At 50.8% G+C, this 25,010-nt stretch overlaps 1 protein-coding gene across 2 annotated transcripts in view; it reads right to left on the bottom strand.

Annotated features, from left to right (window-relative positions):
• Nucleotides 1-8,247: 8,247 nt before the first annotated feature.
• Nucleotides 8,248-25,010, bottom strand: part of nyap2a (neuronal tyrosine-phosphorylated phosphoinositide-3-kinase adaptor 2a) — a 226,068-nt gene continuing 209,305 nt past the window's right edge. For both annotated transcript variants that reach the window (XM_059651251.1, XM_059651252.1), the window contains exon 7: nt 8,248-10,841. In XM_059651251.1, coding sequence (XP_059507234.1) covers nt 10,608-10,841 — 234 coding nt within the window. In that variant the 3' untranslated portion in view covers nt 8,248-10,607. The remainder of the gene's footprint in view (nt 10,842-25,010) is intronic.

Here is a 25,010-nt window from a genome sequence, read left to right on the forward strand (position 1 = left end):
TGCCATCCAGATAACCCTTTATCATGACGCTCTGCCAATCCTGCACTGATGCCAGTAGCTTGTCCCTAACACCATGGGCTCTTGTCTTATTTACCAGCCTGCTGTGCGGTACCTTGTCATTCCAAATATACCGCATGGGCTGGCTTTCTATTGCCCAAGTTGCTCATTGCCTCCTCAAAAAGTTCGAACAGATTTGTCGTTCCCCTTGTTGAAACCGTGCTGACTTTGCCCTATTTTACCATGCACTTCCAAACACTCTGCAACCTCATCCTTAATAACGGATTCTAAAATCTTACCAATGGCTGAGGTCTGGTTGATTTATCTACCTTCAGAACTTCCAGCTTTCCTAGCATCTTGTCCTTGGTGGTGGTCACTACACTCACCCTGGCCCCCTGACTCTCTGTATCTTCTGGTATGCAGATGGTGTGTTCCACTGTGAAGACAGATGCAAAGTACCTGCTCAGTTCCTCTGTCATTTCTTTGTTCACTATTACTACTTCACCAGCCTAATTTTCCATTGATCCAATGTCCACTCTTGCTTCTCTCTTACCTATAAATATCTAAAATAAAATCTCCTGCAATCCTCATTTATACTACTAGCTAGCATACCCCCATATTTCATATTCTCCCCCTCAATTTTTTTTTGTTAGCCTCTGTCCTCTGGTTTCCCATTAATCCTCACCACATTGTGTGCTTTCTGTTTTTCTTTGGTGCTGTCTCTTCCTTCCTCTGTCAGTTCTGGTTGCCTCATCCTCCCCTAAATATGTTTCTTCTTCTTTAGGATAAATTTCTGCTGTGCCTCCTGAATTACCTCCAGAAACTCCCGTCAATGCTGCTTCCGTGCTAGGCTCCCCTTCCAATCAACTCTTGTCAGTTAGAACATAGAACATAGAACAATACAGCGCAGACAGGCACTTCGGCCCTCGATGTTGCGCCGACCTGTGAACTAATCTAAGCCCCTCCCCCTACACTATCCCATCATCATCCACATGCTTATCCAAGGACTGTTTAAATGCCCCTAATGTGGCTGAGTTAACTACATTGGCAGGCAGGCCGTTCCACGCCCTTACCACTCTCTGAGTAAAGAACCTGCCTCTGACATCTGCCTTAAATCTATCACCCCTCAATTTGTACCTATGCCCCCTCGTACAAGCTGAAGTCATCATCCTCAGAAAAAGACTCTCACTGTCCACCCTATCTAATCCTCTGATCATCTTGTACGTCTCTATTAAATCTCCTCTTAGCCTCCTTGTCTCCAATGACAACAGACCCCAGTCCCTCAGCCTTTCTTCATAGGGCCTGAGCTCCAGACCAGGCAACATTCTGGTAAATCTCCTCTGCACCTTTTCCAATGTTTCCACATCCTTCCTGTAATGGGGTGACCAGAACTGCACGCAATATTCCAAATGAGGCCACACTAGCATTTTGTACAGTTGCAGCATGATATCACGGCTCCAGAACTCAATCCCTCTACCAATAAAACCTAACACACCGTAAGTCTTCTTAACAGCACTATCAACCTGGGTGGCAACTTTCTGGGATCTATGTACATGGACACCAAGATCCCTCTGCACATCCACACTACCAACAACCTTTCCTTTGACCCGGGATTCTGCCTTCCTATTATTCCTCCCAAAGTGAATTATCTCACATTTATATGTATTAAACTCCATTTGCCACCTTTCGACCTAATTCTGCAGTTTTCCAAGTCTCCCTGCAACCTGCAACATTCTTCCACACTGTCCACCACTCCACTCACTTTAGTGTCATCTGCAAATTTACTAACCCGTCCACCAATGCCTGCGTCCAAGTCATTCATTAAAATGACAAACAGCAGTGGTCCCAAAACAGATCCATGAAGCACACCACTGGTAACTGGACTCCAGGCTGAATATTTTCCATCAACCACCATTCGTTGCCTTCTTACAGAAAGCCAGTTTCTAATCCAAACTGCTAAATCTCCCTCAATCCCGCGCCTCTGTATTTTCTCCAATAGCCTACCATGTGGAACCTTATCAAAGGCTTTACTGAAGTCCATGTACACCACGTCAACTGCCCTTCCCGCATCTATATGCTTGGTCACCTTCTCAAAAAACTCAATGAGGTTTGTGAGACACGACCTGCCCTTGACAAATCCATGTTGACTATCTCCAATCAAATTGTTGCTTGCAAGATGATTATAAATCCTATCTCTTATAAACCTTTCCAAACTTTTTCCTGCAACAGATATAAGGCTCACAGGTCTATAATTACCTGGGTCATCTCTACTGCCCTTCTTGAACAAGGGCACAGCATTTGCAATCCTCCAGTCCTCTGGTACTAAACCTGTAGACAATGGGGACTCAAAGATCAAGGCCAAAGGCTCCGCCATCTCCTCCCTAGCTTCCCAGAGAATCCTCGGAAAAATCCCATCCAGCCCAGGGGATTTATCTACCTTCACACCTTCTGGAATTGATAACAGCTCCTCCTTACTAATGTTAATCCTTTCAATTCTAGTAGCCCGTAGCTCAGTCATCTCCTCTACAATATTCTCCTGTTCCTCAGTGAAAACAGATGAGAAATAAAAAGTTTCTCCCTCATATCTTTGTAGTTACCTATACTCAACTGTAATATCAATGCATCTGATTCCATCTTTCCCCTCTCGAACTGCAGGGTGATTTTGATCATATTATGGGCACTGCCCCTATGTAACTTGTTCTGGAAAGTTACTTGCTGCTGAGCAGTCCCCCACTATAACTTTTCTGATCATTTTCAATGCAACTGACAACCCCCAACTATTTAAAGCCCTAACCATAGGCCTCATTGTGTGATTCACCAGGATTCTGAAACTCTGGTTCAGGTGGACCCAGTCCTATTGGAACAGCTCCCTCCTTCCCCAGTGACGGTGCCAATGTCCCATTGGAACAGCTCCCTCCTTCCCCAGTGACGGTGCCAATGTCCTATTGGAACAGCTCCCTCCTTCCCCAGTGATGGTGCTAATGTCCTATTGGAATAGCTCCCTCTTCCCCCAGTGATGGTGCCAATGTTCCATTGGAACAGCTCCCTTCTTCCCCAGTGATGGTGCTAATGTCCTATTGGAACAGCTCCCTCCTTCCCCAGTGATGGTGCTAATGTCCTATTGGAACAGCTCCCTCCTTCCCCAGCGATAGTGCCATTGTCCCATTGGAATAGCTCCCTCCTTCCCCAGCAATAGTGCCATTGTCCCATTGGAATAGCTCCCTCCTTCCCCAGCGATGGTGCCAATGTCCTATTGGAGCAGCTCCCTCTTCCCCCAGTGATGGTGCCAATGTCCCATTGGAACAGCTCCCTCCTTCCCCAGTGACGGTGCCAATGTCCCATGAATTTGAACCCATGTCTCCCACACTAATGTTTCAACCACGCATTTACCTCTTCAATTTTGTTGACCATGAGTCAATAGCTCATGGCTCAGGTAGTAATCCAGGATTATCACCTTTTTGATAACAAAGTGTGGAGCTGGATGAGCACAGCAGGCAAAGCAGCATCTCAGGAGCACAAAAACTGGCGTTTTGGGCCTAGACCCTTCATCAGAGAGGGGGATGGTGAGAGGGAACTGGAATAAATAGGGAGAGAAGGGGAGATGGACCGAAGATGGAGAGAAAAGAAGATAGGTAGAGAGGAAAGTATATTATAAGAGAGTTGCAGTGGGAGACAAATTCCCTGAGGTTGGTCCGGAGGGAGGAGGGTAACTTCTTCAGGTTAGGCATCCCTGGAAGAGGCTTTGCAGTGAGGTTAAAATTGTGTCAGTGATAATGGCAACTGCAGATGCTGGAGAATCCAAGATAACATAGTGTGGAGCTGGATGAACACAACAGGCCAAGCAGCATCTCAGGAGCACAAAAGCTGACATTTCGGGCCTAGACCCTTCATCAGAGAGGGGGATGGGGAGAGGGAACTGGAATAAATAGGGAGAGAGGGGGAAGCGGACCGAAGATAGAGAGAAAAGAAGATCGGTAGAGAGGAGAGTATATTACAAGAGAGTTCCCATTATTACTGATACAATTTTAACCTCACTGCGAAGCCTCTTCCAGGGATGCCTAACCTGAAGAAGTCACCCTCCTCCCTCCGGACCATCCTCAGGGAATCTCTCTCCCACTGCAACTCTCTTGTAATGTACTCTCCTCTCTACCTATCTTCTTTTCTCTCCATCTTTGGTCCGCCTCCCCCTCTCTCCCTATTTATTCCAGAATCCTCACCCCATCCCCCTCTCTGATGAAGGGTCTAGGCCCGAAACGTCAGCTTTTGTGCTCCTGAGATGCTGCTTGGCCTGCTGCGTTCATCCAGCTCCACACTTTGTTATCTTGGATTCTCAAGCATCTGCAGTTCCCATTACCACCTTTTTGATTCTGCTTCTTGATTTAGCCCTTAGCTGCTCATAATCGCTCAGCAGAACCACTTTCCTCTTTCAATCTATATAGTAGTATCTACATGGACCAGGAAAAACTGGATCTTTCTCCACCCACTCCAGAACAGAGTGCCATCACTGGCCACACCAGCTGCACATATGGCTAATGCCTTTGTGACATATAGCATTCCGGGACTTCCTCTTTTCTTTTACATTCCCATGTTCTGTTCAAGGTGGCCCAAACGCTGGGTATTGATGCAACAGGTTCCCTGTGTCAGATGATGGGCTGAATAGGATGACCCCTATAATTCCTGCTGGTGAAATTAGCAGGATAAGGGACAGTGTGGCCTCCAGGCGGTCTTCTGTCTATCTCACATTGTGAGGGCTAGTTTGGGAATATGTGGGCAGGTCCTACGACCTTCCAACACAACAAACAGCACCACTGAAAGAGAATGCTAGCTTAATCCACTGAACTTCACTCACCAATAAATATTGAAAATAAAAACCATTACAAATCGTACAAATGTTTCATATCAAATTTCTGTGTTTATTGAGGGCAGTTAATGAACAAATATCCATTCATTCCATCAGTTTGTAAGAATCGTTGGTCTGTTTCACACTGAATTGATCTGGTTCCAGTTATTAACATGAAAAAGAAACACTGAGGAATGGAAAGAACATTCAATATTGTTAGAGATAATGGGAACTGCACATGCTGGAGAATTCCAAGATAATAAAATGTGAGGCTGGATGAACACAGCAGGCCAACCAGCTTGTAACTGATGTCCATTTCAAACTCACCGACTCCCATAGCTACCTAGAATACACCTCCTCCCACCCACCCTCCTGCAAAAATTCCATCCCCTATTCCCAATTCCTCCGCCTCCGCCGCATCTGCTCCCACGATAAGACATTCCACTCCCATACATCCCAGATGTCCAAGTTCTTTAAGGACCGCAAGTTTCCCTCCACAGTGATCGAGAACACCCTTGACCACGTCTCCCGTATTTCCCGCAACACATCCCTCACACCCCGCCCCCGCCACAACTGCCCTAAGACTATCCCCCTCGTTCTCACACACCACCCTACCAACCTCCGGATACAACGCATCATCCTCCGACACTTTCGCCATTTACAATCCGACCCCACCACCCAAGACATTTTTCCATCCCCACCCCTGTCTGCTTTCCGGAGAGACCACTCTCTCCATGACTCCCTTGTTCGCTCCACACTGCCCTCCAACCCCACCACACCCGGCACCTTCCCCTGCAACCGCAGGAAATGCTACACTTGCCCCCACACCTCCTCCCTCACCCCTATCCCAGGCCCCAAGATGACATTCCACATTAAGCAGAGGTTCACCTGCACATCTGCCAATGTGGTATACTGCATCCACTGTACCCGGTGCGGCTTCCTCTACATTGGGGAAACCAAGCGGAGGCTTGGAGACCGCTTTGCAGAACACCTCCGCTCAGTTCGCAACAAACAACTGCACCTCCCAGTCGCAAACCATTTCCACTCCCCCTCCCATTCTCTAGATGACATGTCCATCATGGGCCTCCTGCAGTGCCACAATGATGCCACCCGAAGGTTGCAGGAACAGCAACTCATATTCCACCCTGGAACCCTGCAGCCTAATGGTATCAATGTGGACTTCACCAGCTTCAAAATCTCCCCTTCCCCTACTGCATCCCTAAACCAGCCCAGTTCGTTCCCTCCCCCCACTGCACCACACAACCAGCCCAGCTCTTCCCCCCCACCCACTGCATCCCAAAACCAGTCCAACCTGTCTCTGCCTCCCTAACCTGTTCTTCCTCTCACCCATCCCTTCCTCCCAGCCCAAGCCGCACCCCCATCTACCTACTAACCTCATCCCACCTCCTTGACCTGTCCGTCTTCCCTGGACTGACCTATCCCCTCCCTACCTCCCCACCTATACACTCTCCACCTATCTTCTTTTCTCTCCATCTTCGGTCCGCCTCCCCCTCTCTCCCTATTTATTCCAGAACCCTCTCCCCATCCCCCTCTCTGATGAAGGGTCCAGGCCCGAAACGTCAGCTTTTGTGCTCCTGAGATGCTGCTTGGCCTGCTGTGTTCATCCAGCCTCACATTTTATTATCTCAATATTGTGAGGTTTGTGTGTAAACAGTTAAGTTGGAATGAATGTGTATTGCAGCACTGAGTCAGTCCTTGCCTGTACAATGACTAATAAAGAGGCTGCTGAGCAAATTTCGCCCAAGAAACTGCAAGAATACAAGTGATCAAGTTCATTATTGGGATGGTTTCTTCTTCCCAAGCCCCTGTCCTCTCACTGAAGTTGCTGCAGGGAGGACCTCTGCTAAAATAAAACCAAGAAAATGATATTTAAAATGGCAGTGAGACAGGGTTTGGTCAGAGTTGATCAGACTGGGGGGTTTTGGGAATTTATTGTTTAGGGTCACTGTGTGTTAGATCAGTGATTGTGGTCAGTCTGAGAGTGACATGATTATTGTGGTAAATGTGCATTTGAATAGGATTGCTTTGGCTGTGGTTTGTCAATTTGGGTTTACACTGTTGTTACGTACAAGATCATGAATGTATTCCGTGACTGTAACAATTGCTTCCAAAATGATATTAGGCTAGATCTTTCTGTGTAAAAGTGTGCGGTCAGACAGTGATAGACGTGTGCGTTTGTGTGTGTGTATCCAAAACGAGGTCTGTGTGTCTGCACTGTTAGCGTTTGGATGCATCATGCAGATATACTTTTGAATTGGCGAGGGTGAGCGTTTCTAGTGTCAATTTAGGTCTATGTATGGATGATCCATCTGAGACAAATACCTGACTGAGTGCTGGCCAGACCTGGATAGGTTTGTGCGATGGTAAAAATCAGTGCATGTGAACTGACTGTGATCAATGATAATGGGAACTGCAGATGCTGGAGAATCCAAGATAATAAAATGTGAGGCTGGATGAACACAGCAGGCCAAGCAGCATCTCAGGACCACAAAAGCTGATGTTTCAGGCCTAGACCCTTCATCAGAGAGGGGGATGGGGGGAGGGAACTGGAATAAATAGGGAGAGAGGGGGAGGCGGACCGAAGATGGAGAGAAAAGAAGATAGGTGGAGAGGAGAGTATAGGTGGGGAGGTAGGGAGGGGATAGGTCAGTCCAGGGAAGACGGACAGGTCAAGGAGGTGGGATGAGGTTAGTAGGTAGGAAATGGAGGTGCGGCTTGGGGTAGGAGGAAGGGATGGGTGAGAGGAAGAACAGTTTAGGGAGGCAGAGAGGGGCTGGACTGGTTTTGGGATGCAGTGGGTGGAGGGGAAGAGCTGGGCTGGTTGTGTGGTGCAGTGGGGGGAGGGGACGAACTGGTCTGGTTTTGGGATGCGGTGGGGGAAGGGGAGATTTTGAAACTGGTGAAGTCCACATTGATACCATTGGGCTGCAGGGTTCCCAAGCGGAATATGAGTTGCTGTTCCTGCAACCTTCGGGTGGCATCATTGTGGCACTGCAGGAGGCCCATGATGGACATGTTATCTAAAGAATCGGAGGGGGAGTGGAAATGGTTCGCAACTGGGAGGTGCAGTTGTTTATTGCGAACCAAGCGGACCTCTCACCCATCCCTTCCTCCTACCCCAAGCCGCACCTCCATCTCCTACCTACTAACCTCATCCCACCTCCTTGACCTGTCCGTCTTCCCTGGACTGACCTATCCCCTCCCTACCTCCCCACCTACACTCTCTCCACCTATCTTCTTTACTCTCCATCTTCGGTCCGCCTCTCCCTCTCTCCCTATTTATTCCAGAACCCTCTCCCCATCCCCCTCTCTGATGAAGGGTCTAGGCCCGAAACGTCAGCTTTTGTGCTCCTGAGATGCTGCTTGGCCTGCTGTGTTCATCCAGCCTCACATTTTATTATCTTGACTGTGATCAATGTTTGGATTCAGGCACCACTTAAGATCTATGCAGGATCATGGGTCTTAACTCCGAATCGATTCTGAGTTGAATGCCCTGAATGTGATTAATGCTGGAACAAGTGGACGGAGTGCAATTTGTTTTGGGACGTATTCACTGTCTTCTCCACTTGTGATTTGCCTTCACTGTGTTCACCCTCACGAGAGTTGATCTGGCTTCTGAGAAACTGAATCTCATTAATGTGGAGGTGACTGCAGTTAGATTTCGGTGTCTGCATTACCTCTAATTGAAATTAGAATGATCGCACACTCTTCATTCGCTGTGTATTCCAGTTCTGATCAAAGTGCGAATGGGGTTAACTATTTGCAGTAATATCTTGAATACATTGATTATGTTCATTACTCAGAACATGTGCACATTAACCTCTCAATCCCAGAGAATGGGCATTGACTGATTGATGCTGCAGCTTGGCTATATGTCACCTATTGACTGTGGAAGACATAAACAGACAGTGACTGATGGTGATGTGTGTACACGGATTGATGTTGAGGGGTGGGCACTGACTGCGATTAATGTTGAACATTGATATATATTTATTTCGGATAAGTGCCCAATGGTTTTTGTTGGTTACTAGTGATATCCTCGGCGTTATTTGGACGCAGGATGATAAAGAATGTGCAGTGTGAGTATTGCTGGGTGTACATCTTCTGTTTGACATTGGGAACTTGCATTGTTATCGATATTGATTGTGATCACAAAGATTTCCTCTTGGGGAACTCATCCCAATCATTATTAGATTTGCCTGGTGTGGTCTTAATCGGTATCAGCACCATGATCAGTAAGAGGTGTATGCATTCTGATCAGTATGAAGTGTGTGAACTGTGTTTAGCTTCGGATACCCGATGATCAGTGTGGGATGCATGCGCTGACTGTGATAATCTGTTGTGCCTTGACTGTGCTTTCTCTCTTTTTTAATCACAGTGTGATTTACACAAAAATAATATAAAGTTCACACTATTATTTAAATATACAAATAAAAATCAAGAGAAGTGAATACAAGACAATAACATCAGAATTTGTCTGTATATATATATATATATATATATATTATGTATAGATATAGCATAGGTCAATCATACACAATAGTAGAAAATATTTAAAAGCCTTCACTTACTTTTCAATAGGTTTGGAGCTAACAGCCTCTATTGAAATTACATTGCACAGATTCTGGTCAAACCAAGGGGAGATTTTCTAGTGTTGGAACCAATTGCTTGAGGAGAATCTAAGTCCTCCAAGTGTTACCATAAGAGCTGGATTGGAGTGTTCTCCCCCCGGGGAGGGAGAATCAGCCCACTTGCGGTCCAGTATAGGGGCAGTTATGTAAATGCCCAATGTTCCCTCAGGCCCAGTTGATCCAATATACTCGGGTGCAGGTTTGGAAATTCTCTCCTACATTGCTTCACAGAGCTATAAGCACCAAAAATCTCATCCTGATGGTTTGGTCTTCTAAGAATTTGATCCCTAATGCTCTGCGTGTTGATAAAGTTTCCTTCTTTTTTGAAAAAAAACCCTTATCAATAGCTGCAGCTTAGATAGGGCCGGAAGGCTGGAGAGGGGCTGTGTTGTATAGTACACAATGTTGATGCAGACCACCAAACTTTACTGACATTTGTCAGAATCGGACCCTGTTCAATTATATCAACAACTAGCATGTAAATTTCTGTATCCCCTGCAGAGCGACTGTCATCTTCCCTTGTTTTAGAAACTGATTAGAAAAGTGCTTGTAGAACAAAGTGTTTTGAGTCGGCCAAGAACATATCATCAGTGCTTCCTGGGCAGCAGCACTGACGGTCTGTTGAGAAAGGACATGTTTGGTACACATAACCCCACACAGAGTGGGGGGAATGTTCCACTGGGGTGGTGTAGAATAGAGCTGCCCTCGACAACCCAGCTCCTTCCATGCCTACCTCTATGATTGATTGCAATTTCTTGAAAGTGGACGATAAAACTAATTATATTAAAATCCTTTCACGTAACAGCACAGCTGTTTAGTGATTATTCTTACAATGTTAAACAATTCCCAGCAGGCAGCAAGGACTCAGGTGCTGCCTCTCTGGCTGATCTGCCTGGTCATTGAGCCTCTTTCATGTGATGTGCTGTGTTGGCTCCAGTCACAGTGAACCAGGGTCTCCTCAAGGCAAACTCAATCATGGACGCTGAATTTGGCCAGGTGGGCTGACCGATGGGATGGCAAAGGTCGCAACGGTCATTCTCGGAAATGACCCTTTGAGGGGTCCTGTGGAGGTCAGAGGTCGAAACCTTGGGGGAAGCATGTTTCACGGAGGACTTTTGTCAGATCGCTGTGTCCCACAGAACAGTTTGCTGTTTGGTACAGGGAGGTGCAGCCGGTTTCAGGTTCTTTGTAGCGCTGTTTTTCTTCCAGCTGGGAAGGATGGGCATGCTGTCTTGTTTACAAAGGCCTTTATCTGGCTTCTGCCGGGACTTAATCTCTTTGCACAGACATCGCTTCTTCTCAATCATTTCAAGTATTGTGTTGTCTCCATAGAGCCATTGCTGATACAATGCCTGGTTAAAAAGAGGGGAGAAAGACAAGAGGAAACAAAAGCATAAATCCTGCTGCTTGCTTCAGAGACTTAACGACAAAGAATTCTCTTTGACTTTCTGATTGTTTTTCATGTGACAGCAGTGGTTCACATTAATAACATACAGTTCAGCATAACAGGGGCAGCCTGAAGCACGCTCTCTGTTTATTCATCAGATAGTTGCTATGAAACAAAACCACTCGGTGTTAACTGAGGTGACCTTGAGCCTCTGCTTTTTAAAATACCTCTTACAACAGATCTTTAGGGCAAATTAATCCCATATAATCAATAAATTCTAACATAGTGTAAGCCCAGTAAAATATTATTGCTGCTGGTTTATTAATGATATCATTAAACACAAATAGACGTGCTTTGATGTTTTCTTCTCCATAACAGCAAGCAGGAGTGCTTGGTTACTAATCTGATGCACTATTTTATTCCCATTTCTCTGAAGGGAAGGCACAATGATGAAGACGCTGTTCTCTGAGTGGCAGGGCAGCCATCCATTGGGTGGGTCAGGTGATAAATACATGCAGCATTTCATGACAAACACATGCTCCATACAGCTAAATACCACAAGATGCAGCCCATGAAACATGTCAAATATGTTCAGCAGGTGTCTTAAGACAAGCAGACAGAGGGTCACGCTAAAACCTGGTAATAGCTGCATGCAGATTGTCATGCTGAGTTAGATCAAACCAGTGCGAAGTCAATGACAAATTCATGGGGAACGTTGGCGAAGCTTATTGGGTCAGGAAGAACCTCATAGGGTAAAAGTTCAAGTTAGATGTAACCTTCACCTGCTAGTGCCAAACTCTTGCAGGAGGTAAAACCATTTGTCTGAATTGATCTGAGGTGCCCTTTCTTTGAGAGCACAGCCCCTGGCTGACTCCTCAGATACAACCAGTGGGCTCACAGCTGCCAAAATAAGGACAAATCCTAAAGGGGCATCAATATCATATTCAGACCTACCCTGGGCGGATGTTCAGATCCTCTTCCCAATTACCAACAAAACCTGTACGTTTCAGAGAGATGGAGAAGCCATATAAATCAAGCACATTTCTGTGGAGAAACCAGGGGGGCTCTGGAAAGAGTGTGGTTTTTAAAAGCTGGCAGTACTTTTTTGTTTGTGGCAAAATAAGTAAGAATGAGCAATGAAACAGTGGGAAACTAATGATACTGCATTTGCTCACAGAGAGTCCAATCAAATCAGCTCATTCCAAATGCAAAACCCCATCCTGAGAATTGTTCTTACACTTTGCAGCATTCCTCCGAACTGGGGTCTCCACAACTGAGGTCCTGCTTAGTCCCATTTACATATTACAGACCCACCACCATCACCCCCTCAATAATTGCAGCCAAGCTGAAATGTGCATGCTCTTTGACCTGCAGCTATTCCCTGGTCGGAATGTTGGAACAGTGTACACCCAGAACTCAACATGAGGAGGGACCATCTCCATCATCATTTAGTGACTCATTAGGAACCTTATCATACTCCTTTTGAAAGGTGGTACACAGTTTTCATCTTCACTGCTGGGGGACTGATGTGCGCAGAGGACTTGGCTGTTTTTGCTCTAACTCCAATGAAACTGGAAAAAGGAGGTGGAGCTATGGGTCGCTGGACTGTGTAACGAGTGGCTCATTTCACTTTGATGCTCTTTGGTGGAAAATTAAAATTCCACCCAAAAATTCTACTAAAGGTCCCAGTTTTGCATGCATTTTGCCTTTGTAGTATATTTTAATGAGATAACATGGGGCAGAATTTAAGGTCCACCCAGGGGCAAGGACGCAGAGATTTGGGTGCGTTTTCTAGGCGTCTGCCACATTCACAACCGAATACCAGGCCAGTCATTCCCACCTTGGGTTGTTTTAAGGGCAAAGGGCTGTGTATAGACCCTTGGTATGCAAACACCAAGTGTCACTGCACACTGAGGCTGTCCCTGGCCCCAGTGTGGCGGAGGATGGGCCTGGCCATCGAATGCTCCAAGTAGTTGGACTGTTCTGTAAGACCTGTCCTTTGTGGAGAAATTTGAAAAGAAAAACACCTCCAAGTGCAAGACCATCAGGCAGTGGTCAGCACTTAGCGTGCTTGAGACACTGAGGGAAAAGGAGAAGGTGGATTCTGTTGCGTGGTCCCTGAGCAGACTGTCAAAGTCATTGTGCAAACGCCTCATTGCCAGAAACTGCCCAACAAGCACCAAGACCCATCACTTTGCTCGTGATGTGAGGGGCAGTGTCTGTGAGATAAGACCATAGACATAAGACATAGGAGTGGAAGTAAGGCTATTCGGCCCATTGAGTCCACTCTGCCATTTAATCATGGCTGATGGGCATTTCAACTCCACTTCCTGCACTCTCCCCGTAGCCCTTGACTCCTGTTGAGGTCAAGAATTTATCAATCTCTGCCTTGAAGGCATCTAATGTCCTGGCCTCCACTGCGCTCCGTGGCAATGAATTCCACAGGTCTTTTATGTACGCCTGGGCAATCTGCAACACCCTATTCGAGAAGTGGCTGCAGGGGAGGGTTTGAGGCTGTCACACAGCTCCTTCTGGCATGTGCCTTTGTACAGGAAATCTGGAGAAAGCTCCAGTGGTTGTTATGAGGTGTGTCCTGAGTAGCTCCGTGATGTGGGGCTGTGTGTGCTATGGGTCTGTTCCCCAGGACACACACCAGGAGAAACATCCACTACACCTGGACGACCATCAACTCAGTGAAAGTCTGCACAACACTTGTTCATCTTCCAGAGCAAGGAGCTGACTCTAAGTGAGCATTGCAGAGTGGCATACTCCACAGTCCAGTACGACATTCGTTTTTCCTTTATTTCATTCTCAGGATGAGAGCGTTGCTCTCCAGGCAGCATTTATTGCCCATCCCTAATTGCCCAGATGGCAGTTCACAGTCAACCACATTGCTGTGGGTCTGGAGTCACATGTAGGCCAGACCAGGTAAGGATGGCAGTTTCATTCCCTAAAGGACATTAGTGAACCAGATGGGTTTTTCCTGACAGTCAACAATGGATTCACGGTCATTATTAGACTCATATTTCCAACGAATTATTGAATTCAAATTCCACCATCTGCCGTGGTGTGATTCAAGCCTGGGTCCCCAGAACATTATCTGAGTCTCTGGATTAATACTCCAGCGATAACGCCACGAGGCCTTTGCCACTCCCACATGCTGAAGGATGCACAAAAGCTTGGTGCAGGAAGACCCAAGGTTTCCCTGCTGAAGGTAAATGTGGGCCTGTCCAGATATCAAACTCTCCCGGTGCCTCAATGTAAGTAAATATCATCCCGTATGCGTAAGAAGTGGCTTGGGATTTAGGATGGCAAGTTCTAATATTCATTTGTTCTTCCTCTGCAAAGACCATACAACACTGCTTCAGTATATATGTATGTACACAACAATCATTTTCATGAATAAAATATATTTTTGCAATAAAATTGGGCAAGGGTGGGCACAGAGATGGGGCAGGCCTCCCTCACTGTAGCACAATGGAGACCCCCTGACAAGGTGCCACGCAGGAGGCTGCCAAATAAGATAGGAGCCCATGGTGTTACGGGCAAGTTACTGGCATGGATTGGGGATTGACTGATTGGCAGAAAGCAGACAGTAGGGATAAAGGGGTCATTTTCAGGATGGCAGCCAGTGACTAGTGGAGTTCTCCAGGGGTTAGTGTTGGAACTATAACTATTCACATTGTACACGAACAAGCTGGATGCAGGATCTTATAGTATTACCGCTAAGTCTGCGGGTGACACAAATGGGTAGGGGGCAGGTAGTGTTGAGGAGGCGAGGAGTCTGAAGTAGGACTCGGACAGGCTCGGAGAGTGGGCAAAGAAATGGCTGATGGAATACAAGTGATAAAGTGTGAAGAAATACACCTTGGCAAGAAGAATAGATCCACAGACTATTTTGTACATGGGGTAAGGCTTCAGAAATCTCAAGTACAAAGAGATTTCAAAATCCTAGCTCATGATTCTCCTCAGATCAACGTGCAAGTTCAGTTGGGCGTTAAGAAGACAAAGGAATGTCAACATTCACGCCTGGAGGGCTAGAATACAAGAATAGGGGTGTACTGCTGAGGCTGCGTAAGGCTCTGATCAGACAGCATTTGGAATACTGTGGGCAGTTTTGGGTCTCATATCTAGGAAGAACGTGCTGGCATTGGAGGGGGTCCAGAAGAGGTTTACAAGAATGATCCCATGGATGAAAGGCTTCTCATATGAGCAGCAGTTGAGGACTTGGGTCTGTACTCAATGGAGTTTAGAAGGATAAGAGGGATCTGATGTAAACTAACAGAATACTCATAGGCCTGGATAGAGTGGGGATGTGGGGAAGATGTTTCCACCAGCAGGAGAGACTAGGGCCCAAGGGCACAGCCTCAATGTGAAGGGATGGCCATTTTAGAAGCGCAATGAGGAGGAATTTCTTCAGTCAGAGGGTAATGATTCTGTGGAACACATTACTGTAGAGGGATAGGGAGGCCAAGTCATTGAGTACGTTTAAGACAGAGGTAGATAGGTTCTGAGGAAGGTCACTGGGCCTGATACGTTAACTCTGTTTTCTCCTCCACAGATGCTGCCAGACCTGCCAAGCTTTTACAGCAATTTCTGTTTTTGCTCCTGATTTACAACACTTACAGTTCTTTTGGTTTTTATTTTAGGTAGGTTTTTGAATAGCAAGGGATGAACAGGTATATGGAGAAAGCAGGACAATGGAGTTAAGAAACACAGCAGCCCTGTTTGAATGGCAGAGCATACTTGATGTTTCAATGTAACTGATAGTGCGAGGGTCTTGTGCCATTGGTAGGTAGGAAGATGTTAGAGTCGGGGGTGGGGATAAAGAGTAAACGATAGATGGGGATAGAGCCCAAAGAGAGAGAAGAGCTCTAATTTCTCTCCCCAGATGCTGCAGACCTCCTGAGATTTTCCAGCAATTTCTGTTTCTACTCTAAAATATATATCCAGCTCTCTTTTGAAACCTTCCATGGGAACTACCTCCACTATTCTCTCAGGCAGTACATTCCAATTCCTAACAACTTCGATTAAAGTAGTTTCTCCTCATCTCTCTCCTAGCTCTCTTGCTGACAATCCTGAAATTGTGATCCCTAGTTACTGACGTACCAGCTAATGGAAACTGAATATCCTTGTCTACCCTGTCAAAATTTTTCATAATTTTGAACACCTCAGTAGGGTCATCTCTTAATCTTCTCTGCTCTAATGAGAATAAGCCCAATCTCTCTAATCTTCCCTTGTACCTAAAATCCCTCATTCTGGTGTCATTCTCCTAAATCTCCCTAACACTCTCTCCAAAGCATTAACATCCTTCCTCATATAAAATGGCCAGAACTGAACACAATACTCTAAATGTGGCCTGACCAATAATTTGTAAAGGTGTAGGCGTCATATCCTTGATTTTACAATCTATGCCTCTAATTTATAAAACCGAGGATCCTGTGAACCTTCTGAACAACTGTTTCTACTTGCCTGGTCACTTTCAGAGAATCAGGCACACAAACCCGAGGTCCCTCTGCTCCTGTGCTCCCCTCAAAGATGCACCATTGAGCCTGTGTTATCTCCATGTTTCTTCTACCTAAGTGCAGTACCTCACATTTCTCTGCATTGAAATTCATCTGCCAGGTGTCTGCCCATTTGGCCAACTTGTCAGTGTCCCTCTGAAGTTGTTCAGTATCATCCTCACAACTCACTACTCTCCCTAGTTTAGCATCATCTGCAAATTGAGAGTTTATCCTCAATGCCCATCTACAAATCAGTAAAAGCAAGGGCTCCAATACTGATATCTGGGGAACACCACTTTCAGCTCATCTCCAATCTGAGAAACTCCCATCTGTACCTACCCTCTGTTTCCTTTCTTTTAGTCAAATTCTAATCCATGCTGCCACCGGCCCATCAATCCCAAACATTTCTGATTTGCTAAACAACCTGCCACGTGGCTCTCTATCAAATCGTTCTGAAAGTTCAAATATACAACACCACAGTGTTATCCCTACTCACTGCTTATGTCACCTCATCAGAGAAATCAATTACATTTGTCAGACATGACCTGCCCTTGACAAAACCATGCTGCAGTCTAGTATTAACTTATTTTTCTGTATGTATATATGTTTAACTTATCCCATGTTATTGCCTCCATCAGTTGTCCTGTTATTGATGTCAAGGTGACAGAACAAAGAACCATACAGCCCAAGAATGGGGCCTTCAGCCCTCCAAGCCTGTGCTGATAGTTTTGGTATGGAAGGGCAAAATATATCCCTCTATTCCCTTCCTTTTCATGTATTCACCCAGGTGCTTTTTAATGCTGCTTTTGCGTCTGCTTCCACCCCTTCATTTGGCAGCACATCCCAGGCACTCACCACCCTTTGTGTGAAAAACCTGCCTCTCACATCTCTTTTAAACATTTCCCCCACGCCTACTGTACTTTGAACTTGTGTCCCCTTCTAATTGACACCTCCACCCTGGGAAATAGCCTCATACTTTCAGCTCACTCCATGCCATTCACAATCTTCCAAGCTTCTATCAGATCGCCCTTCAATCTCCTGCATTCCAGTGAAAACAGACCCAGTCTATCATTCTTCACAGATAAAATCCCCCTGTACTGGCCAATATCCTTGCGAACCTCTTCTGTACCATCTGTAAAGCATCCACATCCTTCCTGCAGTGTGGTACCCAGAACTGTATTCAATATGCCAAGTGTGGCCTAACTAAAGTTCCATAAAGCTGCAGCATAACTTGTCTAAGCGATAGTAGGAACTGCAGGTGCTGGAGAATCTGAGATAACAAGGTGTGGAGCTGGATGAACGCAGCAGGCCAAGCAGCATCAGAGGAACTGGAAAGCTGATGTTTCGGGCATAGCCACTTCTTCAGACCCTTCTTCTTCATGATGAAATGTCAGCTTTCCGGCTCCTCTGATGCTGCTTGGCCTGTGTGTTCATCCAGCTCTACACCTTGTTATCGCATAACTTGCCTATCTTTATTCTCAGTGCCCCTTCCAATGAAGCCAAGCATGCCATCGGCTTTTTTTTACTACCGTTATTTACAGGTCTGTCATTTCTTGATGTATCCTTTGCCCCTTTCTTAAACAATGAGGTCACATTTGCAATCTTCCAGTTCCTTGGCCCTAACCCTGTGTTCACAGAGGCCTGGGAAACTTTTGTTCCCTCAACTCTCTCAGCAATCTGGGCCAGGCAAATTAACCTGGAGCGCTACCAGGATTTTTTTTAAGCGCTTCTTCTTCAGCTATTACTCTAAGTATTCATTTAGTACCTCATTTTTTTTTGCTTCAGTGAGCACAGCTTACTCTGCTTGTTGCTTCTGGGCTCCACTCTGTCCTTCACTAATCTTTTGCTGTTAATATGTTCGAAGAACATTTTACTATTTGTTTTCAGAGTCAATACAGTGTGGAGCTGGAGGAACACAGCAGGTCAGGCAGCATTAGAGGAGCAGGAAAGTCAATGTTTTAGGTTGAGATCCTGCTTCATGACTGGGGAGGGGGAAGGGAGCTGGTAAATATATAGAGGGAGGGAGGGGGGCTGGGGGTAGGTATTGGCAATAGGTGATTGCAGATGGCGGGTAGTGGGGATTGGCCATTGGGAAGGGTGGGGCAGATTGTTAGGGAAGATGATGGATGGGTAATATCAGTTCAAGGAGGTGGGGATGAGCGTGAGAGTTGGACTTGGGATGAGGCCAGGGGTGGGGAGATTTTGAAACTGGTGAATTCCATGTCGGGGCTATCAGGCTGGAATGGAACACCTGAGATGGAATACGAGATGTTTAAGTGCTGCCTGCTATCCTTTCCTCATGCTTCCTCTTGCTCCGGCCTTAGTCCCTTTCCCACATTTGAGATACTTTTGCTGATTTGTATTATTCAGGTGTGTGTCATGTGCCTCCTTTCTCCCGTATTTTCTCATCAATATCTCAGTCGTCCAGGGTACTACAGGTATGGGGAGCCTGGATTTATTTCTTATGGGTGCATACTTAGTTTTCTCCCGATTCATCTCCCTTTTGAAATTATCCCATTTCCCATCCAGTGTTTTATCCATTTAAAATGAGTTTATAATGAACCGGCTCCAGTTCACTGTTTAGACCTCTACAAATTGTAATACAATGGAGTGGTCTGCTGCTCTATGTCAGACAACAGTTAATATTCAATCACATTGAGGAGGATTGGCAGTGAATGAGCCCGGGCAGCAGATTTCTTTCCATAAAGGACCTGACTGAGCCACATGGATTTTTACAACAATCCCATAGCTTCATGTTGTCCTGCTTTTCACTCTCCTTTCAACATGTCTTCTGTCTTTATGTACATCCCTTGCCGCCTAAGCATACTTTGCTGTCTGAAGTAACTCCACAGAGTCTGGTATCCTTTACCAAGTCTTCCTTTTATTTACACATGGAGAATCCTTGTCACTGATCCAGCTCCCTCAGAGCTAGCTCTCAGAGTGAACAGAACCACCGGCACTCTTGTTTATATCTGTCAGCCAGGGCTCCCTGATTAGACCAGGTTAAAAGCTCCAGTCAGGGAACCCATATTCGCTGCAGTTCACCTGGCTGACCTTAGATCACTGCACTCTCAAATTTACTCCCCGACTCTTTCACACTTCATTTCTCTGTTGCACTGAGTTTGCAATCTCTGACCAAGATCTCTCTTTCAGTTTCTTGTTTCTTGTTGCCTCCTTACCTTGATTTCCCGTCTCTCCTAGCGACTCCCCAACCCTGACCCTAGCCCTCTCACAGTTACTCCCTGTCCCTTTCAGTTATTCGCTGCCTCTCTCGGGGGCACTGCCCCTCTCCCGGTCTCCCCGGGAACACTGCCCCTCTCCCTGTCTCTCTCGGGGGCACTGCCCCTCTCCCTGTCTCTCCTGGGGGCACTGCCCCTCTCTCTGTCTCTCCACAGTTCACTGCCCCTGTCCCTCTCTCTCCCGGGGGCACTGCGCCTGTCCCTGTCTCTCCAGGGTTCACTGCCCCTCACCCTGTCTCTCCCGGGGGCACTGACCCTCTCCCTGTGTCTCTTGGGGGCACTGCCCCTCTCTCTGTCTCTCCCGGGTTCACTGCCCCTGTCCCTCTCTCTCCCGGGGGCACTGCGCCTGTCCCTGTCTCTCCAGGGTTCACTGCCCCTCACCCTGTCTCTCCCGGGGGCACTGACCCTCTCCCTGTGTCTCTTGGGGGCACTGCCCCTCTCCCTGTCTCTCTCGGGGGCACTGCCCCTCTCCCTGTCTCTCCCGGTGGCACTGCCCTTCTCCCTATCTCTCCCGGAGGCACTGCCCCTCTCTCTGTCTCTCCCGGGTTCACTGCCCCTCGCCCTGTCTCTCCCGGGGGCACTGCCCCTCTCCCTGTCTCCCTTGGGGGCACTGCCCCTCTCCCTGCCTCTCTCGGGGGCACTGCCCCTCTCCTTGTCTCTCCCGGCGGCACTGCCCCTCTCCCTGTCTCTCCCGGAGGCACTGTCCCTCTCCCTGTCTCTCTCGGGTGCACTGCCCCTGTCCCTCTCTCTCCCGGGGGCACTGCCCCTCTCCCTGTCTCACTTGGGGGCACTGCCCCTCTCCCTATCTCTCTTGGGAGCACTGCCCCTCTCCCTGTCTCTACCGGGGGCACTGCCCCTCTCCCTGTCTCTCCTGGGGGGCACTGCCCCTTTCCCTCTCTCTCCCGGGGGCACTGCCCATCTGCCTGTCTCTCCCGGAAGCACTGCCCCTCTCTCTGTCTCTCCCTAGGGCACTGCCCCTCTCTCTCCCGGGGGCACAGCCCCTCTCCCTGTCTCTCTCGGGTGCACTGCCCCTGTACCTGTCTCTCCCGGGGGCACTGCCCCTCTCCCTGTCTCTCTTGGGGACACTGCCCCTCTCCCTATCTCTCTCGGGAGCACTGCCCCTCTCCCTGTCTCGACCGGGGGCACTGCCCCTCTCCCTGACTCTCCTGGGGGGGCACTGCCCCTGTCCCTCTCTCTCCCGGGGGCACTGCCCATCTGCCTGTCTCTCCCGGAAGCACTGCCCCTCTCTCTGTCTCTCCCTGGGGCACTGCCCCTCTCTCTCCCGGGGGCACAGCCCCTCTCCCTGTCTCTCTCGGGGGCACTGCCCCGTACCTGTCTCTCCCTGGGGCACTGCCCCTATCACTCCAGGGGGCACTGCCCCTCACCCTGTCTCACCAGGGGGCACTGCCCCGCTCCCTGTCTCTCCCTGGGGCACAGCCCCTGTCACTCCCGGGGGCACTGCCTCTCGCCCTGTCTCTCCCGGGGGCACTGCCCCTGTCCCTGTCCCTCACGGGGGCACTGCCCCGCTCCCTGTCTCTGCCTGGGGCACTGCCCCTGTCACTCTCGGGGGCACTGCCTCTCGCCCTGTCTCTCACGGGGACACTGTCCCTCTCCCTGTCTCTACAGGGGGCACTGCCACTCTCCCTGTCTCTCCCAGGGGCATTGCCCCTTTCCCTGTCTCTCCTGGGGGCACTGCCCCGTCCCTCTCTCTCCCGGAGGCACTGCCCCTCTCTCTGTCTCTCCCGGATTCACTGCCCCTGTCCCTGTCTCTCCCGGGAACACTGCGCCTGTCCCTGTCTCTCCCGGGTTCACTGCCCCTCTCCCTGTCTCTCCCGGGGGCTCTGCCCCTCTCCCTCTCTCTCCCGGAGGCACTGCCCCTCTCTCTGTCTCTCCCGGGTTCACTACCCCTGTCCCTGTCTCTCCCGGGGACACTGCGCCTGTCCCTGTCTCTCCCGGGTTCACTGCCCCTCTCCCTGTCTCTCCTAGGGGCACTGCCCATCTCCCTGTCTCTCCCGGTGGCACTACTCCTCTCCCTGTCTCTCTCGGCGGTGCTGTCCCTGTCCCTGTCCCTGTCACTCCTGGGAGCACTGCCCCTCGCCCTGTCTCTCCCGGGAGCACTGCCCCTCTCCCTGTCTCTCCCGTTGGCACTACCCCTCTCCCTGTCTCTCTCGGCAGCGCTGTCCCTGTCCCTATCACTCCCGGGAGCACTGCCCCTCGCCCTGTCTCTCCAGGGTGCACTGCCTCTCTCCCTGGGGCACTGCCCCTGTCACTCCCGGGGGCACTGCCTCTCACCCTGTCTCTCCCGGGGGCACTGCCCCTGTCCCTGTCTCTCACGGGGGCACTGCCCCACTCCCTGTCTCTCCCGGGGGCACTGCCCCAGTCCCTGTCTCACCCAGGGGGCACTGCCCCTCTGCCTGTCTCTCCGGGGGGCACTGCCCTTGCCCCTCTCTCTCCCGGGGGCACTGCCCATGTCCCTGCCTCTCCGGGGAGAACTGCCCCTCTCCCGGTCTCCCCGGGGGCACTGCCCCTCTCCCTGTCTCTCTTGGGGGCACTGCCCCTGTAACTGTCTCTCCCAGGGCACTGCCCCTCTCCCTGTCTCTCCTGGGGGCACTGCCCCGTCCCTCTCTCTCCCGGGGGCACTGCCCCTCTCCCTGTCTCTCCCGGAGGCACTGCCCCTCTCTCTGTCTCTCCCGGGTTCACTGCCCCTCTCCCTGTCTCTCCGGGGTTCACTGCCCCTCTCCCTGTCTCTCCCGGGGGCACTGCTCCTCTCCTTGTCTCTCTCGGGGGCACTGCCCCTCTCCCTGTCTCTCCCGGGAGCACTGCCCCTCTCCCTGTCTCTCCCGTTGGCACCACCCCTCTCCCTGTCTCTCTCGGCAGCGCTGTCCCTGTCCCTATCACTCCCGGGAGCACTGCCCCTCGCCCTGTCTCACCAGGGTGCACTGCGTCTCTCCCTGGGGCACTGCCCCTGTCACTCCCTGGGGCACTGCCTCTCGCCCTGTCTCTCCCGGGGGCACTGCCCCTGTCCCTGTCTCTCACGGGGGCACTGCCCATCTCCCTGTCTCTCCCTGGGGCACTGCCCCGTCACTCCCGGGGGCACTGCCCCTCTCCCTGTCTCTCCCAGGAGCACTGCCCCACTCCCTGTCTCTCCCAGGGGCACTGCCCCAGTCCCTGTCTTTCCCAGGGGACTGGGAGAGAGGCAGTGCCCCCGGGAGTGGCAGTGACATGGGCAGAGCCCCCAGAAGAGATAGGGACAGGGGCAGTTCCCCCCGGAGAGACAGGCAGAGAGGAAGTGTCCCCTGGTAAAGACAGGGACTGGGGCAGTGCCCCCGGGACAGACAGGGAGTGGGGCAGCACCCCCGGGAGAGTCAGGGACAGAGGCAGTGCCCCTGGGTGAGACTGGGACAGGGGCAGTGCCCCCGGGAGAGACAGGCAGAGGGGCAGTGCCCCCGTGAGAGACAGGGAAAGGGGGCAGGGACAGTGCACCTCTGCCTGTCTCTCCGGGGGGCACTGCCCTTGTCACTCTCTCTCCTGGGGGCACTGCCCATGCCCCTGCCTCTCCGGGGGGAAGTGCCCCTCTCCCGGTCTCCCCGGGGGCACTGACCCTCTCCCTGTCTCTCTCGGGGGCACTGCCCCTCTCCCTGTCTCTTAAGGGTTCACTGCCCCTCGCCCTGTCTCTCCCGGGGGCACTGCCCCTCTCCCTGTCTCTCCCGGGGGCACTGCCCCTCTCCTTGTCTCTCCCGGCGGCAGTGCCCCTCTCCCTGTCTCTCCTGGAGGCACTGCCCCACTCCGTGTCTCTCCCGGAGGTACTGCCCCTGTCCCTGTCTCTCCTGGAGGCACCGCACCTTCTCCCTGTCTCTCCCGGGGGTACTGCTCCTCTCCCTGTCTCTCCTGGGGGTACTGCCCCTCTCACTGTCTCTCCCTGGGGCACTGCCACTCTCCTTGTCTCTCCCGGGGGCACTGCCCCTCTCCCTGTCACTCCCGGGGGCAATGCCCCTCTCCCTGTCTCTCCCGGGGGCACTGCCCCTCTCCCTGTCTCTCCCGGGGGCACTACCCCTCTCCCTGTCTCTCTCGGGGGCATTGACCCTTTCCCTGTCTCTACCGGGGGCACTGCCCCTGTTGCTGTCTCTCCCAGGGGCACTGTCCCTCTCCCTGTCTCTCCCGGGGGCACTGCCCCTCTCTCTGTCTCTGCCGGGGGCACTGCCCCTGTACCTGTCTCTCCCGGGGGCACTGCCCCTCTCCTTGTCTGTCCCGAGGACACTGCCCCTCTCCCTGTCTATCCCGGGGGCACCTCCCCTCTCCTTGTCTCTCCCGGGGGCACTCCCCCTGTCCCTGTCTCTCCCGGGGGCATTGCCCATGTCCCTGTCTCTACCGGGGGCACTGCCCCTCTCCCTGACTCTGCCGGGGGCACTGGCCCTGTACCTGTCTCTCCTGGGGGCACAGCCCCTATCCCTGTCTATCCCGGGGACACTACCCTACTCCCTGTCTCTCCCGGGGGCACTGCCTCTGTCCCTGACTCTCCCGGGGGCATTGCCCCTCTCCCTGTCTCTCCCTGGGGCATTGCCCCTCTCCCTGTCTCTCCCGGTGGCACTGCCCCTCTCTCTGTCCCTCCTGGGGGCACTGCCCCTCTCCCTGTCTCTCCCGGAGGCACTGCCCCTGTCCCTGTCTCTCCCAGAGGCACTGCCACTCTCCCTGTCTCTACCAGGGGCACTGCCACTCTCCCTGTCTCTGCCAGGGGCACTGCTATGCTCACTGTCTCCTTCGGAGGCACTGCCCCTCTTCGTGTCTCCCCCGGAGGTATTGCCCCTGTCCCTGTCTCTCCCGGAGGCACTGCCCCTTCACCCTGTCTCTCCCGGGGAAACTGCCCATATCCCTGACTCTCCTGGGGGTAATGCCCCTCTCCCTGTCTCTCCCTGGGGCACTGCCCCTCTCTCTGACCCTCCTGGGGGCACTGCCCCTCTCCCTGCCTCTCTCGAGGGCATTGCCCCTCTCCCTGTCTCTCCCGGTGGCACTGCCCCTCTCCCTGTCTCTCCCGGGGGCACTGCCATTGTCTCTGTTTCTCCCTGGGGCACTTCCCCTGTCCCTGTCTGTCCCGGAGGCACTGCCCCTCTCCGTGTCTCTCCCGGAGGTACTGCCCCTGTCCCTGTCTCTCCCGGAGGCACTGCCCCTTCACCCTGTCTCTCCCGGGGACACTGCCCATCTCCCTGACTCTCCTGGGGGTACTGCCCCTCTCCTTGTCTCTCCCGGGGGCACTGCCCCTCTCCCTGTCACTCCCGGGGCAATGCCCCTCTCCCTGTCTCTCCCTGGGGCACTGCCCCTCTCCTTGTTTCTCCCGGGGGCACAGCCCCTCTCCCTGTCACTCCCGGGGTCACTGCGCTCTCCCTGTCTCTCCCG

Source organism: Stegostoma tigrinum, chromosome 14, assembly GCF_030684315.1.
Source record: "Stegostoma tigrinum isolate sSteTig4 chromosome 14, sSteTig4.hap1, whole genome shotgun sequence".
Classification (NCBI taxonomy): Eukaryota; Metazoa; Chordata; class Chondrichthyes; order Orectolobiformes; family Stegostomatidae; genus Stegostoma; species Stegostoma tigrinum.